Source organism: Chenopodium album, chromosome 6 (genome assembly GCF_948465745.1).
Source record: "Chenopodium album chromosome 6, dcCheAlbu1.1, whole genome shotgun sequence".
Taxonomy (NCBI): Eukaryota; Viridiplantae; Streptophyta; class Magnoliopsida; order Caryophyllales; family Amaranthaceae; genus Chenopodium; species Chenopodium album.
The window spans coordinates 63,331,249-63,348,213 of record NC_137839.1 but is presented as its reverse complement, the minus strand read 5'-3'; the positions used below and the strand labels follow the sequence as shown (position 1 = coordinate 63,348,213).

The window sequence follows — 16,965 nt, the reverse complement described above, 5'->3', positions numbered from 1 at the left end:
GTGTTTATTGATGTTAGCTATTCTAGAATATGTGGGGTTGGTGTGAGAAATGGATTTTGTGGATGGAAGAGTGAGATAAAAATCAGAAAAATGTTTAGGAATTCTTGTAGGTCTATCTGATGTTCTGACAGAAGATATAGGAGGTTGAGTAGGAACTGAGGTGGGAACAGGAAGAGAAGAAATCGGTGAAGGAGATGGAGAATGTGGTGTTGGAGAATGATGTGGTGATTGTGTAGGATCAGGAATAGAAAAAATTTGTGGTGATGGAAATGGTTGAGAATAAGAAGAAAGAGATTGATCAGGAGAAAAAATATCAGGGAAATCATGAAAATTCATTTCATCAAAGGATGTTGAAGAAGGAACAAAAATTTGAACATAAGGTGTAGAATAGGTTGCAGGATCAGATGGAATAGTATGATGAAATGGGAAATTTTTTTCATGAAACACAACATCCCTAGTGACTGATATCTTTCTGGATTTCAGATTGAGAACTTTGTTACCTTTTTGACAAGGTGAATAACCAATAAAAATGCAAGGTTCAGCCCTTGGTTCAAATTTACCCCAGTTTTGTTTCATGGTTGAGACAAAACAAAGACACCCAAATACCCTCAAGTCATCAATATTAGGTGGTTTCCCAAACAACTTCTCATATGGAGACATGAAACCTAAAACCTTAAGAGGTGTTCTATTGATGATATGGACAGCACACAAGACACAGTCTCCCCAATAATGAATAGGTATTTTGGACTGAAAATATAGGCTCCTAGCAACCTCAAGTATGTGTTTGTGTTTTCTCTCCACAACTCCATTTTGTTGTGGAGTTTCAACACAACTTTTCTGTATAACAATACCCTTGGAATTATAAAATTGTAGCATATCTCCCTCAGTCAATTCCCTAGCATTATCACTTCTCACAGACAAAATAGAAGAATTGAATTGAGTTTCAACATAAGAGACAAAATTTTGGATAACTGAAACAACATCAGATTTGTATTTCAGTAAATGAATCCATGTGTTTCTTGTGAAATCATCAACAATGGTTAAGAACATCTTACAAACATTATGATTAGAAAAAGACAAGGGACCCCAAACATCTATGTGAATGAGTTGATAAGGAAACTTAGACACACTACTATCAGGGAAAGGCAATCTAGACTGTCTAGCAGCAGGGCAAACTTGACAAATACAGCTGTCAAGAGCCTTTACATCAACATTATTCTTTACTAGACTCAATTTATTCAAAGGAATATGTCCTAGCCTTAGATGCCATAACATGGCTTCATCAACTCTAGACAAGGCAGCAAGAGCATTACATGACACTGAAGCTATATGTACATTATTATTAGCAACAGCTGAACTTGAATCTTCCTTGTGTTGTTTAACCTCTAAGAAATATAAACCATGCCTCAAATCACCAAGATGCAAAGGTTGAATGAGACAGGAGTTGTGAGTAAAGGAAACAGAACAGGCTAAGTCTGCACACAACTTATGAACTGATATCAGATTAAACTGAAAATCAGGTGCATATAACACATTTTTAAGTGTGATATGGTCATTCAACTTAACTTCACCAATGTGTGTGATTGTCACTGTGCTACCATCAGGAATAGTGATAGTATTATCAAGGTCTGACAAAGATTTATAAGTATGAAAAACATCTAAGCTGTGACAAATATGGTCAGTGGCACCACTGTCAATTATCCATAGAGTAGGAACAAAAGACATGAAGCAGAATTTACCTGCAAACAGTGCACTGCCATTATGAACATTCTCTCTGGAATTGTCTATTTTCTCAGATTCCTGAAGCTGCTGTTGTTTCACAAGCATGTTCATCATTTTGTTACATTGTTCCACTGCCATTTGAGGTGTTATGAGTTCATCAACACTTTTATCATTCTGAGAATTATCAAGATCAGAATCAGCCTGAGCAAAATTAGCAGTTCTTTTGTTGTTCTGAGTGAAATTAGTTTGACCAGATTCTTTAGAATTGTTCCAAACATTCCATCCAGGTGGATAACCACGCAACTTGAAGCACCTTTCTATGCCATGACCAGGCATCTTACAATGATCACAAAACCACTCTCTCTTAGTCCCAACAGCATTGTTCTGATTCTTATTCCCAGAAAAACCTCCTGTAGGATTCTGTTGCTTGAGATTTCTATCAAATGGTCTATCATTAAACCTTCTACCAGCAGCAAAAGCCATTGGCTCATTTGTTATCAAAGCTCCAGCACTCATTTCCTTGTGCTTCTCTTCTTGCATGCACAAACGATAGGCAATAGAAATAGTAGGCAAGGGTTGCATCATAAGTATGTTTGTCCTTACCATAGCATACTTATCATTGAGTTTCATCAAGAACATCATTAATCTTTGGTCCTGCTGAATCTTAAGCATCTTTTTAGTTATAAGACAAGTACAAGCAGCACATGAACAAATAGGCAAAGGCTCATTACTATCCATTTCATCCCAAATTGACTTAATCTTTGTGAAGAAAACTGAAACAGGTTCAGTGAGACCATGCTGTAACTCAGCTAGTTGCTGATACAAAGCATATTGTTGTGCGGCTGAAGTATGACCAAATCTCTCCTCAAGATCATCCTAAAGATCCTTGGCTGTCTTACAATACCACTCTTTGCAATGCTCTTTTCCAAAGCAAACAGAAGCCAACCTAGAACCAAATCATTGCATCTACACCATGCCTTATGATTTGCATCAGTAGGACTAGGTTGAACTAAACTTCCATCAATGAAACCTAATTTGTTCCTAGAAGACAAACTCAGCAATATAGACCTCTTCCATTCACCAAAACCATTTCCATCAAAAACATCAGAAACTAAGGTTTTATTCGTAGCATCAGAAGGATGAATGTAATACACACTACCAGGAACAGCAGTAGGATCCAAATTAGCCATCTCAAAACAAGAAATCGATCAAGATAAAAAACAGAGAATAAACCTCAAACAATCGATATACACAAAATTCCAGCCGATCAATCTCACAATATCGCAAAAAATAACAAGTAATTGCAACTTCAAGAATGCAATTGCACAATCAATTAAGCAATTCACTAGAAAAATCACTCCAAAAACACCGCAAGAAGATCGCAACAACAATCACAGCAACAGAATCAAATCGAAAAACTCGAATCAACAAAGAATCGATTGAAGATTTAACAATCGAGCAGAAAACGTACCAAAAACGACTCAGAAAATTTCACCAGAATTTCAGAACCTCAAGAACATCAATGGCGAAGAACAATCCACAACATGAAGCAGCAGAAATCAATCAAAGAACATCAAGAATTTGCGGAAATCAACCAGAAACAGAGACCTATTGCTCTGATACCATGTTAATCGTAGCAATTGAGAGGAAGAATCTAGAGAGAGAAATTGAGGAAAAAGAATTTCTGTGTTTTTATTTTTGAATAATGAATTTATAGAAGAGGAAGTGTATTTATATCTTATAACTAATTTCCAGCTAACATAATTAATGCTGACTCAGCTAACTAATTCTGTTACAAGAATAAATTGGCAGCTATACTGTGTGAGTGAGTGTAGGAATAGAATCGTACTCCTGGTCTGGACTATTATAACCAACATAAGGTCATGTAAAGACGAAAAGTTATAGTCAATAATTATGATACTTAATAATTAATGTTTAGACTATTATATAGTTGGGATCATAATGCTTGATAAGAGCAAAAGAAACATGGAGAAAGAAGCACCAAAAGTGATTAACTTAGGAAAATCTATAATAGTGCCCAGTGTACAAGAGCTAGCCAAGGAGTCCATAACCAATATCCCTTCAAGATATGTGATAGAGAACGGCGACCGTCCGGATTGTCCGACCAACCCTTCATTGCCGTTATCGATTCCGGTGATTGATCTTCAAAGGCTGCTCCACGGTGATTGTAAGAACTATGAAGAACTAAACAAACTTCACTTGGCTTGCAAAGAGTGGGGGTTTTTCCAGGTATTAATTTGTTACCATTAAATATTTATCATGTTAACAAGTACTACTAAAAAACTATTTATAAATTATTATTTTTTTTGTCACAAAACGAAAAGATTATCTACATGGTAGAAAGTATATTAAGAGTATCATTGAACCTTGATTGGAAGATCATATTATTAGCTTGACAAATTCAATTTAATTTGCTAATTAGGTAGTAAATCACGGAGTTAGCACTTCATTGTTGGAAACTTTCAAGATAGAAGTAACCAATTTCTTGAAGCTTCCAATGGAGAAAAAGAAGAAACTATAGCAACAAGAAGACAATCAAGAAGGATTTGGGCAGTTGTTTGTGGTTTCGGAAGACCAAAAACTTGAATGGTGTGATATGTTCTTCTTAATTACACTTCCTCCTGAATTGAGAAAACCAGGACTTTACAATAAGTTGCCTCAAAATTTAAGGTTCCTCTCTAATTCTCCCTGTAACATCTTTTTAATAGAGTAACTAAAACTTACTACTTCCTCCGTTCTTTTTGTATTGCATCATGATGGATTTCATGCTTGCCAATGCACTTTTTGAAAAATATTTAAATTACCACCCAAAAATGTAACCATTTTCGAACTAACCACCCGTTTAATTTTTAATTTTAAATTACTACCCCTTAAATTAAATAAATGCTCATATTACCACCCATTTCAAAAATCCGGTGGATTTTCCGTCTGTGGACCCGACCTAACGTTTATTTGACCCTTTTGACTGATTTTTTCCCCCGATTTTTCTCTTTAAAAACGCTCTCTTAACTTCAATTCATATTTTTCTCTTTGGAATTTGTTAGAATTTGGTGAAGGAAATGTGAATTAAAGTTTAGAGAGCATTTTTAAAGTGAAAAATCGGGGAAAAATCAGGCAAAAGGGTCAAACTTAGTGTTAGGTGGGGCCTACAGACAGAAAATCCACCGGATTTTGTAAATGGGTGGTAATCTGAGCATTTATTTAATTTAAGGGGTGGTAATTTTAAATAAAAAATTAAACGGGTGGTTGGTTCGAAAATGGGTACATTTTTTGGTGGTAATTTAAAAATTAACCTATCTTTAATTATGCTTTTGTAAAAATTATAAAAAATTGATATTTGAAAAGAAGATTTCCAGACGAATCTAAATAGATCCCACATGACTATATTTTTCCGAATGGATAGATCACAAATGATGGTCAAAGAAGATTAAGTGAATAGTGTAATAGTCCTAATGGTGCAGTAAAATAAAAACGGAGGAAGTATTATTTTTAAACGAAAATATTTGAAAAAGATGGGACAAAATTTTGTTGCTATTAAATATTTGTTGATTAACAAATTTTGTTTATCAAGGTTATAAATTTGTATTATAATTAACTGGCGAGAAATTGTTAATAAAATGTGTGTGACAGTGTAACATTGGAAGCTTACATAGCGGCAATAAAAGATTTAGCCCAAACTCTCCTAAACAAGATGGCTAAAGCATTAGGGATCGACGAGGGTGAAATGACAGAGTTATTCAATGAAATGCATCAAACCATGAGGATGAATTACTACCCTCCATGTCCTGAGCCTAATAAGGCCATAGGCCTCAGACCTCACTCGGACGCAACTGCCCTTGCCATCCTTTATCAGCTGAATGGCACCATAGGTCTCGAAATCAAGAAAGATGGTAATTGGGTGCCCGTTATGCCCCTTGAAAATGCTTTTGTTGTTAACATTGGAGACGCTTTGGAGGTATGCATATCTATTAACTATTATTAAAACAAAACATTGCTGACATCATCATCCCTTAAATTATCTTACGTGTCATTCTCACATTGAATCCATTTATATTGATGATGTCATAAATTGTCTTTTGTTATAAAATTAAAGAGAAAGAGGAGAAATTAGGGAGAGAATAGATCGGTCTATTTTATTCCATAGAGTTGGATATATATATACATACATACAATATAACTAGGGTTTGCTTAGATAACAATAAACCTTATTTCTAGAACATTCCGAAATGATAAATGAGGATAATGGATATCCATAAAATATTTCATAACAATCCCCCTTGGATGTCCGTTATCAAAGAGTGTGCCTCGTTAAAACCTTATTAGGAAAAACCCTATGGGATAAAAACCTAATGAAGGAAAAATAGTACAACACTCTTCGTAATACGCTCAAGATGCTGCCTCGTTAAAAACCTTACTTGGAAAACCCAATGTGGGACAAAACCATGGTCAAGGGAAAAAGAGTGCAGCGCGTATTTTCTCCCCTGATGAATACATAGCTTGAGATCTTCTAGTGTCGCAGCAATGAATCCAATATGTTAGATATCTTCTCATATTTAGTATAATATCACTCATTGATCTCTTCACATGAACATGTGAAAAGTCTTCATTTCACCATACATGTGTTTATCTCTAATATCATTATTTCAAATATCTGTTTAATAATTGATTCAAAGGATAAACTTATACGGTTATGATTTCTTCTGGAAGTCGTTGATAATAAATATTGATGATCATTATTTGATCAAACATTCATTAATACGAGTAATAATTTGATTACAAAACTTAATATTATTAATATCATTCTTCTCATATGAATTATAATATAACACACGTAATTATATACGCTAATCATGGTTCTTCTAGACCATAAGAAAATATTGTCACGCATAAGTGATCCATTGATATTCTTAGACGTTTCATAATTGACACGATAACTCTCTTGCAAATACAAATAGTTAATCTCATTAACTCTCATATGCTCAAACTTCAGGTTGAGATGTCAATAATGTTGTTACGTACATAGATTTTCAAGAGTTTGATAATAATTGCAAATTCAAGATATAAACTTTGTAGGGCTGAATATTACAATAGGTCGTATATAAGTTCTTCAAGAACTCTTCTTAATTCATAATGTGCAATTAAATCGGTGTCATCAATAATTTCATCACAATTATAAGCCCATTGGAATATTAATAGCTCTTTCTAATTTTTCATCAAAGTTGTAAACATATTTTACTATACTTTGAATAAACATTTACATACACCACAGTTATTGTTAGAAATTAATGTGTGCAATATGAGATATAGAAAATATGATAACATATTAATGAATATACAGTGAGTAATGCATCTAACAACTTCCTATATATGCAATAAATATCCATTAACTTATGACTCACACATGCACATGAACATAAGACTCAAAATGATGCAAGACACTGTACAGTGTGGATTTAAAAATCCATATTTCATTGGACTTCTGGTCCATAATAAACTTTTGATCATTATCATTATGTCGACAATAAAATTGACATATATTTCAGATCCCTTATTCACTAGTCCATTCTATCATGCATATGCATATTATTCATTGGTTCCATTGTGTACTAGTATCATAAAATTCCTATAACGTATATTTCGCATGCTATTTTACTATGATATCTGAATGCATTTCTTATTGGTACCGTCATAACTTTTCTAACATAATAGGCCATCTTTTATAATAATTCAGATATCTATACCACGTATCAAGGGTATTTCTCACACTATGGTATTAATATACTATTATTATACTTTAAAAGTATCAACTGCACTATCTTGTCGTATATCGCATATTTATATTGGAATCGATCATACAAACTACACTTCAGGCGCAATGATTTAAAGTAAATTGGCAAGATCTATCTTAATGTATGCACATAATATCATTATCACCATAATCAAAATATATATCTCTATTCCTCTAGATGGGTCATAACGGTATACAAATCAAATCATAGATGTGCAACATATGTTGATACAAAAGTTGGCATGTAACTTTACAAAGTATCATAGAGGGATTAACTATTTATAGTATTATAATTTTTCCAACTTACTTCAATTCTTCCCCCTAAGTTGGTAAAATATCTTAAATGTTGGGGCAATTTTTCACCAACTTAGAATATAATTTCATGTGCATCAAATTTATCTCGTAGGATAATCATATATATTCAACAAAGTTCTAACTCTTCTGGAGAATAATGAAATTTTGCTCTCTTCTAGAATATTAACAGGGGGTAATAAATTGTGCAGTTGCTAATTTCTTATTCTATTCCTTATGTGCTGACATACAATAGACCCAATCAAGAGAATTGTTATACAAATATAAACTTTCTTGTAATTTCACTAGGTGGTGATTTTCGGGATAACTAGAAACATTGATAGTAATACTAGTTACTTAAAATTTTCACATATAACTTGTACGTGGTGAGTTTCTGGTCACCTAATATTTGTCAACATATAAATTATTCTAGTGAGCTTCTGGTCACCAATTATTCAGAAAAGCCAATATATTATCTCTTGAACTTTTCTTTTTACACAAACTATTAAAAATCACAATCTAAATATAGCTCAATCTCTATGTTATGTCTTGCCATTCAATTTATTTCATATATTTAACATAATATAGCGTCAACACATTATTTCTTTCATATAAGTTGAAACTTTAGGTTTTCATAACGGGAATTTATTAAACCCCGGATGGCCTAATTTTTTAATTATCACATCCAATAATCACTTTTTCTTTAGTAAGTATTTAAAATATTGTCAGTTTTATAATACTGGTGATCACCATATTAAAGATACTTTATGCATGGTTGTGATATAAATACATCAATGTGTTTCTTTCTACAACTGGCAAGACAATTAACTAATACTCATACTCCGCTAGAGCATTGATTGTAATCTTGATACATGCTATTTTTTTTTTGTTGGACAACTTTTTATACTCTTCTGGAGTACTTTATATAATCATAACACTCTTTACTGTAATAGAAATGATATCTTTAGGAGATCAATCAATTAAAAATGTGTCACTTACTCATATTTGTCATTGTCAATTATTGCTCATTCCCTCTTCCAAGGATTCTTATCGTTGTAACCCTTTGGATTACCACACTTTAGGTGTGCTAGTTTCAATAGCAACTGATCTTGTCCTTATAGGACATCAGCTTATATATACATTTATAGCTAGTATATAGGTAATGCCATTTATTCATATTTATCTTCAAGATGGTAACATTCTAAATAATTGATTATCATGTGTCCACCTCTATTAAGAAATAAGTCATAGATATTTAGGCTAGTGTATGTACCAAACTGACCATCAACATATTTAATTATTCATGTGCAAGGATTACATAAAAGCAATGGAATAAAGATTGTCTCCCCCTAATCCTTGCATATAGGGTATACAAATAGTCCAACAATCTTTATATCTCTTGGTCTTTTAAGCCATAAATTCTTTAACAATGCATGTATCAAGCAAAACAAAATTATTCTTTTTCTCTTGCCCAATTATATGAATCTTTATATTGAAAATTCTCAAAATTAAAGTATGGGCATAATGAATACATTTTTTCAACTACGAAACTCATAATGTCTTGCTTAATTTCTTTAACTCGTAATTTTTCTTACTCAAATGAATATTATGTAGTCATGTTTGCAATTCCTTGTGAACTTTTTACACAAACTATATATAATAGTCATGCAAACATGTTTAGTATTCTTTCAATCATGCAATTTCTCATTCACTTCTGGAAATGAGCTAGTGAGTCTAGTTAGTAATCATTCGCCAAGTTGATCTCACACAGAGTTTGCTATTAAAAATATCCAACCAAAAGAAAGATACATCAACAAACTCTTTTAAAACTTTATATGGTATTAGTTATTAGATCATGCAATTTAAACCAAAATATCCATATTAGTTAATAGTTAATACTGATTAATACGGAGAATATAATTATTAGACCAAACGTAATCTAGGTTATTTGCCTTACCCTGCTTCAATACTAACAATCTAATTAACATAGTATGACAATTTAAAATTGGTAAGAAGTAGCACGCTGAAATTTAACTAGATATTGCATCAAATCTTAAAAAGTCACCAAAGAAGTATTAGTAGGATCTTCATTCCGGTTCAAATTTTTGGTGGTAACGGAAACACAAATTATTGAATTACATCATCGACACAGGCTTTCAAATTAAACAAATAGGGTACTATTTAACTAGAAATAAAAATTATAATACTAGTATTAATCATTTAATGTGAAAATATAATCATGAACATGCTATCAAGCACACATAGTATGTTAGATAATCATTAAAATTGTTATACAATATCAAAATGTTAAATGCTAAAGATAAACATGTATGGTTTATCATGCAAAGATAATTATTGAAGTGGCTAAAACTGATATTTAGCTAATCGGCAAAACTCTTCATATGATAAATAATTACAGAACAAATCAAGGATTGTTTCATGATAAACAATATCAGATTACAGTATGAAACAATATTATATTCCGCAATAGTACTCATAGAATCTAATGCAAATTATTGGTAATAATTAACATCTAGAATATTCATACTACTTTATATCAGATCAAAATAACATAATATAGTATATGCAGTTCTTTAATAAGTATTGAGATCTAATTTAATTGGTTGCGATAAGGTACATAACCATAGTTCATAACATTTTTATCATGTATAAACAAGATCTAATAGAAATTTAGGCAGTGAGTATATAATCCTAAGCAAATTCATATTCATACATCAATTAAAATGATACTACAATAATCAAATGATGAATAATATAATTAGCACTCCACACAAGTCAACAAGCTATCGAATTGTATATTTTACAAGTCAATGTGGTCGCATACAATTCAAAATTTATTATAACATAAGTGTCAACAAACAAGATAAAAGTCAATTACTATTATTCAAACAATACAAAAAGACTTTACAATAACCTGTACATGACAATGCAAATATCATCTTAATAGCTTTCAATCCTGGTGCTAAATTAAATCTATAAGCATAATAGATATTATTAAATAAATTATAAAAGATAGCCGCACATACTTGTTTGGTGGTAACTAAGAAAAAAAAAAAAAATTATTGAACAGTTCAGTTGCAGAATCATATGAAGGATTGGATTATGTGCAAAGCAGAATACGAGATACAACATAATATTTCGGCCACAACTATTACAAAAAATTGTGGTAATTGTATATATAATAATTTTATTAGACGTACCTGATTTTAGCTATAATAACTTGATTCAATCGGGTAGAGCATTGGTGCTGATAACGTGTTATAAAATTAAAGAGAAAGAGGAGAAATTAGAGAGATAATAGATCAGTCTATTATAATAATAATTAGACTATAATAATTAGGGTTTGCTTAGATAACAATAAACCCTACTTCTAGAACATTCCGAAATGATAAAGGAGGATAATGGATATCCATATAATATTTCATAACATCTTTATTATTTTAATTTTTTTTTAACAATTATTATTTTAGTGTACACTATACATTTTTTATTAAAAAAGAGGAAAATTTGCAAATTACAGCCATTTAAAGTTCGTATTTTGCAAATTGCAGCCATTTAAAAAAAAATTGCAAATTGCAGCCCAAAAGTTCATATAAATTGTAAATTACAGCCCGATTCAACTTTTTCATCGGTTTACAAGTTGGAAAATCTTCGATTAAGCTTTTAGGGGCCAATTTAGCCCTTAGGGGTCCAAATTGAGCTCGGAATTTTAAAAACAAAATAACGCAAGTATCTCGTTTTGCGTAACTTAAGCGTATCGATTTGTGGGAAACTGTAAATAAGAGACACTTAAGTTATTTTTTTGCTAATTCCGAGCTCAATTCGGATCCTAAAGGAATAAAATGACCTCTAAAACCTTAATCGTAGATTTTTCAACATGTAAACCGATGAAAAAATTTAATCGGACTGCAATTTACAATTTATACGAACTTTTGGGCTGCAATTTGCAAAAAAAATTTAAAATGGCTGCAATTTGCAAATTTTCCTAAAAAATAACTGCCACTAATTTTTACAGAAATGATAAAATTAATTTTGTATGTATGATAACAAAATTATTTCATATGCATAATAATAAAATTATTTAAATCATGTAGTGCACGAGTTTAATCTAGTAATATACTGTAATTGTTTTTTTTTGTAAAAGTTTGTATTCATGTACTTTTGTATAGTTTACAAAACATATTGCTAAGCTTTAATTATAGGTTTAAATATTTTGGTTGATATGATTTTTTTTTACATAGTATCAGAACCTACGTGATAAAAAGGTCATGAAATCAAATATAGATTAATCACCCTTCATTTTCAGTGGAATTTATTTCTTGCTTAAACATTTCTATTCATATTTTTTATTGGCTTAATGCATCCTCAAGTTTATCTTGGTGATTGATAGATTTTTAGCAATGGAATATATCGAAGTATTGAGCACAAAGCAACATTGAACTCAACGAAGGAGAGGATATCAGTTGGCACATTTAATAGCCCTAACATTGATTCTGAAATAGGACCAGCTAAGAGTATTGTTGGTCCCCTTTAGGGGTGAAACAAATTTGGTTTAAAACCAAACCGAACCGAAAACCAAACCGAATTAGAAATATGGTTCGGTTTTTTTCCTTAAGTGGTTCGGTGCGGTTTGCAAAGTCAAGAAACCGAAATTAAGTGGTTCGGTTTCGGTTTCAAAAATTGAAAAACCGAAAAACCGAAACCGAACCGAAATTTCGGCCCAACCCCAAAAAGACCTAGCCAACTCTATATAGTACATAAAGTAAAAAAAAAAAAAAAACCTAATCTCAATCTCAGCCTCTCATCTCTCACTCTCTCTGACTCTCAATCTCAGCCTCTCAATATCTCATACTCCAATAACTCCACTCAGTTCACCATTCCACCGGCGAGCGTCCACCGACCATCAACTATCGTCCACTTTCCACCATCCAAATGTATGCTATTAATCTTTTAATTTACTGCTATCCAATTGCAATATCGTCTATTTGCTAAGCTCAATTGCAATTTCGCCTATTTGCTTTGCTCCTTACTGCTGCTGCTTCTTCTCCTTACTGCTGCTACTTCTTCTCCTAAATGCTGCTGCTGCTGCTGTGTTCATGCTCCGACGCTACTGTGTGCTGCTGGCGCTGACGTGCTATTCTGCCATTATGCTACTACTATGTTAAAATATGTTTTAGTTGTTAAATTATGTTATAACTTGTTTAATTATGTTTGTATGAATTGGTTTGGTTTGGTTTTGTAACTTTGATATTAAAACTTGTTTAATTATGTTTATATGGATTGGTTTGGTTACATTTGGTTCGGTTTTGATTGGTGTGGTTTGGTTCGGTATTTTTGCAAAATTTGATGTTTATGATGCTTGATAGGAAAATTCGGTGCAGTTTGGTTTTTTTAAGAAAACCGAAATTTAGGTTGTTTGGTTTGGTTCGGTTTCAAAATTAAAGTGGTGCGGTGTGGTTTGAAAATTTCAAAAACCGAAATAAAGTGGTTCGGTTTCGGTTTGGGCAATAAACCAAACCGAAAACCGAACTTTCACTCCTAGTCCCCTTAATCCTCCACTTTTCCGAACGCAACCATTGACACAATACTACAAGGAGTTCTTTGCTAATAAGCTCAATGGAAAATCACATCTAGAAGCTATAAGGTTACAATGATAAGTGGATTTAATAAATAGTTGAAGCTATACATTTATTGATGTGGTTCTAACGAATAAATATCGTTATTTTATTGTTTTTATTTACTTTTGTTGAGTCGTCTGTTAATCACAAGATTGATTGACCTCAATCAAAAATTTAAGTATGATTAGTCGAATTAGAGTTGTCGAAGAGTAAATAAAATAATTAAATTTCATTTTCTAATTTTATTATAAGAAGATATATATAGTTATTTAGTTTTATTTATTTGTTTATATTTTTTTTTATATATATCTTTTAATTTTATGTTTCAGATTCAGTAGGTATGGGATGTGTATGGGAGGATATGTAGGATGGGCCGACATCTTTTACAAATTCGGATCTAAACCCGGTAGAGCTGATAAATGGGCAGATATGTTTGGTAAAGCAGACATATCGGCCTGTCGATACTTGGCACGTGGCAAGAGCAGCTTGACACTTGGCAGAAAAGGCTTTGCATGCTTTGTAGACACCTGTCATGGTACTTATTATAAATAGTAGGTTGGGAGTCATTAATGAGGTATTAATTACACACACACACACACTCTCTCTCTCTCTCTCTCTCTCTCTCTCTTCTCTCTCTTTCTTATTTACCTTCTCTTAAACACATTCTAACTTTATCATCGGAGTGGTTATCCCCGGAGCACCCCGGGGTTAGCTAACTTCTGTTCAATTGTGTAGGTTCTCGGGCTGCCGATAGGAGTATTAGGATCTCGGATTTGGGTTCTCGGGTTATCGGATCCAGACAGAAACAATTTGGCGCTAGAAGGAGGGGACCAGTGATTACTTCTATCGCCTAAGAACCACACACATAAAAATAACAATAATTATGGCCGGAAACAATATGACACCGATAATAAGTAAAACAGTAAATCGACCAATCACAACGCAGCCAGAAATTGAGATAGAAGATGAAACACATACATTGGAGGAAAATCAGTTTCACATGCCGTTAACCCCAGAAAGGCAAAGTGGAACAACAGTAGATCCCATGGCGGAGTTTACGCCAGAAGAATTGCAGGTAGCAGCAAGGGTAATGACTGCAATGAGCAAAAAGAGAAAAGATGCCGAAATGGCTCAGGCAGAAGGGGGGTGTCGCTAGCTAATCAAGGTGAACAGTCCAATCGAGTAACAAGATCACCAAGGCACCACCGAGAAGAAACACCGGTAAGGACGCATACCACACCACGTCACGCAGCTAGAGGGGGAGTCATCAAGCCGAACTGTTATCACAAGAACCTATCAGCAGAGAAGTTCCCAGGTTGAAGGGCAGGTACCGCGAACTGTGGTACAATTAAGAGCGTCACCGTTTGCGCAAAGCATCTTGGATCAGCCGATGGAGAAGATCAAGATGCCGACATGTAGGTATGATGGAAGAGGAGATCCGGGAAGGTTTATAACGTCATACGAGGGGCATATGATGCTTTACACAAACTCAGATGTTGTATGGTGTAAGGTCTTTCCGACTACATTGATTGGGGCTGCAGCTGATTGGTTTAATAATCTGGAGAATGGGGTGGTAGATAGTTTTGAAAGGTTGACTGAGATGTTCATCGGGCAGTATGTTAGCAATAGTGTGCGGCAGAGAACATCAGGAGAGTTGATGGCAGTCGAACAGAGGGCAGATGAGTCTTTGAGGGACTATATCAGGCGGTTCAATAACGAGGCAAACACGATCCCAAAGTTGCAACAAGAGATAGCAGTAATGGCCCTTATGAATGGCCTGAATGATTCTGAGTTCAAGCGGTATCTGACGCGAAAGAACTTCTCAATGCTGGCAGCAACCTTCAACAAAGCTCATGATTACATCAAGAGCGAGGAGCTAATGAAGACAAGCAACAAGAGTGTTTCCGCTGGTAAGGGTCAGTTCCAATTTGAAAGTGCAGCTTCAGGAAGTGGAAGGCCGAGAACCTTGACCCAAAACAGAGGAGGGGGAAGTCGGCAGGAGGTTAGGGCTGCAAAACCGCTGATGCGGTACAGTTCATATACACCGCTGAATAGGCCTAGAGCGGCGATCTTCTCGGTGAATCAGAACAGAGAAGAATGGACAAGATCGATTCCTATGAAAGCCAGGCTAAGGGATGCTAAAAAGTATTGCATGTTCCATAGAGATGTGGGTCACTATACAGAGGAATGTACACAGCTAAAGGATAACATAGAAGAGCTGATAAGAAAGGGTCATTTATCTCAGTACCGGCTAAATCAGAGTGGAAGCCAGCCCTCATCCCGGCAATTTGAAAGGCAACAGCTTGATGTAAGGCCAGAAAGGCCGCAGGGTAGTGTGATCCGGCAGGGGGCTGGAGGAATGCCGCCGTTATCAACAGGGAGAGGGGTTGATGTGATAACCGGAGGGCCGGTGCATGGAGGGACAATCAGTGGAGCAAAGAAGCATTTATCGGAGCATCGCCATATAATTAATGCCCTGGATACAGATAGTCGCCCAAGACCAACTTCAATTCCAGATGTTGTGTTCACTGAAGAGGATACAAGGGGGATAGTCTTTCCGCATGATGACCCGTTGGTTCTGATAACAAAGATTAATGGGGCTGACATAAAAAGAGTTCTGGTAGATGGAGGAAGTTCAGCTAATGTCCTTTTTATGAAAGCCTTTAATGAGATGATGATAGGGAGGCAATACCTGACGCCGGTATCCTACCCAGTTATTGGGTTTAATGGATCTTCAGTACGGCCAGAAGGGAGCATAGTCTTGCCGGTAAGGCTGGGTGATGGACCTACAACAAGAGATGTGATGGCAAAGTTTTTGGTGGTCAACGTTCCATCGGCCTATAATGCTATTATGGAAGGCTGATAATTCATGATGTACAAGCTGTTGTATCAACATACCATTTGACAATAGCGTATGTGTCAAATTTGGGAGCTGTGGAAAAGGTTCATGGAGGGCAGGTTATGGCAAAGTCTTGTTATATAACGGCTTTGAAGAATCCAGTCGGAGATGGGTCAGTATCGAGTAATCCTAAAAAAGAACTAGAGCCTACAGTACGTGATTTATCCATGGGTAACTTTGACACAAGGCCGGAAACAGTTCTGAGACCGTTACCGGGAGGGGAAACAGTGTAGATTGAGTTGCAGCCGGGTGATTCCAGCAGAACGGTTAGGGTTGGAGCCGACATGGATGTTGACATGAGGTGTAATCTGATAAGCCTGCTGCGTGAAAATGCGGATGTCTTTGCTTTCTCAGCAAGTGAAATGCCAGGAATACACCCGGGGGTGATGGAACATAAATTGAATGTCAACAGGGGATTCAGGCCGATTAGACAGAAAAAGCGGAACTTCTCTACTGAGAAGATAGAAGCTATTCACGCTGAGGTTAACAAACTCTTAGCGGCGGGTTTTATCGAGCCGTGCACATATCCTGAGTGGTTGGAAAATGTTTTTATGGTAAGAAAGCCGACAGGAAAATGGCGAATATGTGTCGACTTTACCGATTTG

The 16,965-nt window shown here is 34.5% G+C and overlaps 1 protein-coding gene and 1 pseudogene across 1 annotated transcript; both read left to right on the top strand.

Moving 5' to 3' along the window:
• Window positions 1-3,708: 3,708 nt before the first annotated feature.
• On the top strand, window positions 3,709-13,497 carry LOC145635003 (protopine O-dealkylase-like; annotated as a pseudogene).
• Window positions 13,498-14,851: 1,354 nt separating this feature from the next.
• On the top strand, window positions 14,852-16,324 carry LOC145637039 (uncharacterized). The gene has a single exon (XM_081688554.1). The coding sequence runs from the start codon at window positions 14,852-14,854 to the stop codon at window positions 16,322-16,324; it is 1,473 nt and encodes a 490-aa protein (XP_081544680.1).
• Window positions 16,325-16,965: the final 641 nt, after the last annotated feature.

Coding starts and splice junctions, on each gene's coding strand:
- LOC145637039 (XM_081688554.1), top strand. CDS start 14,852: ATGGAGAAGATCAAGATGCCGACATGTAGGTATGATGGAAGAGGAGAT.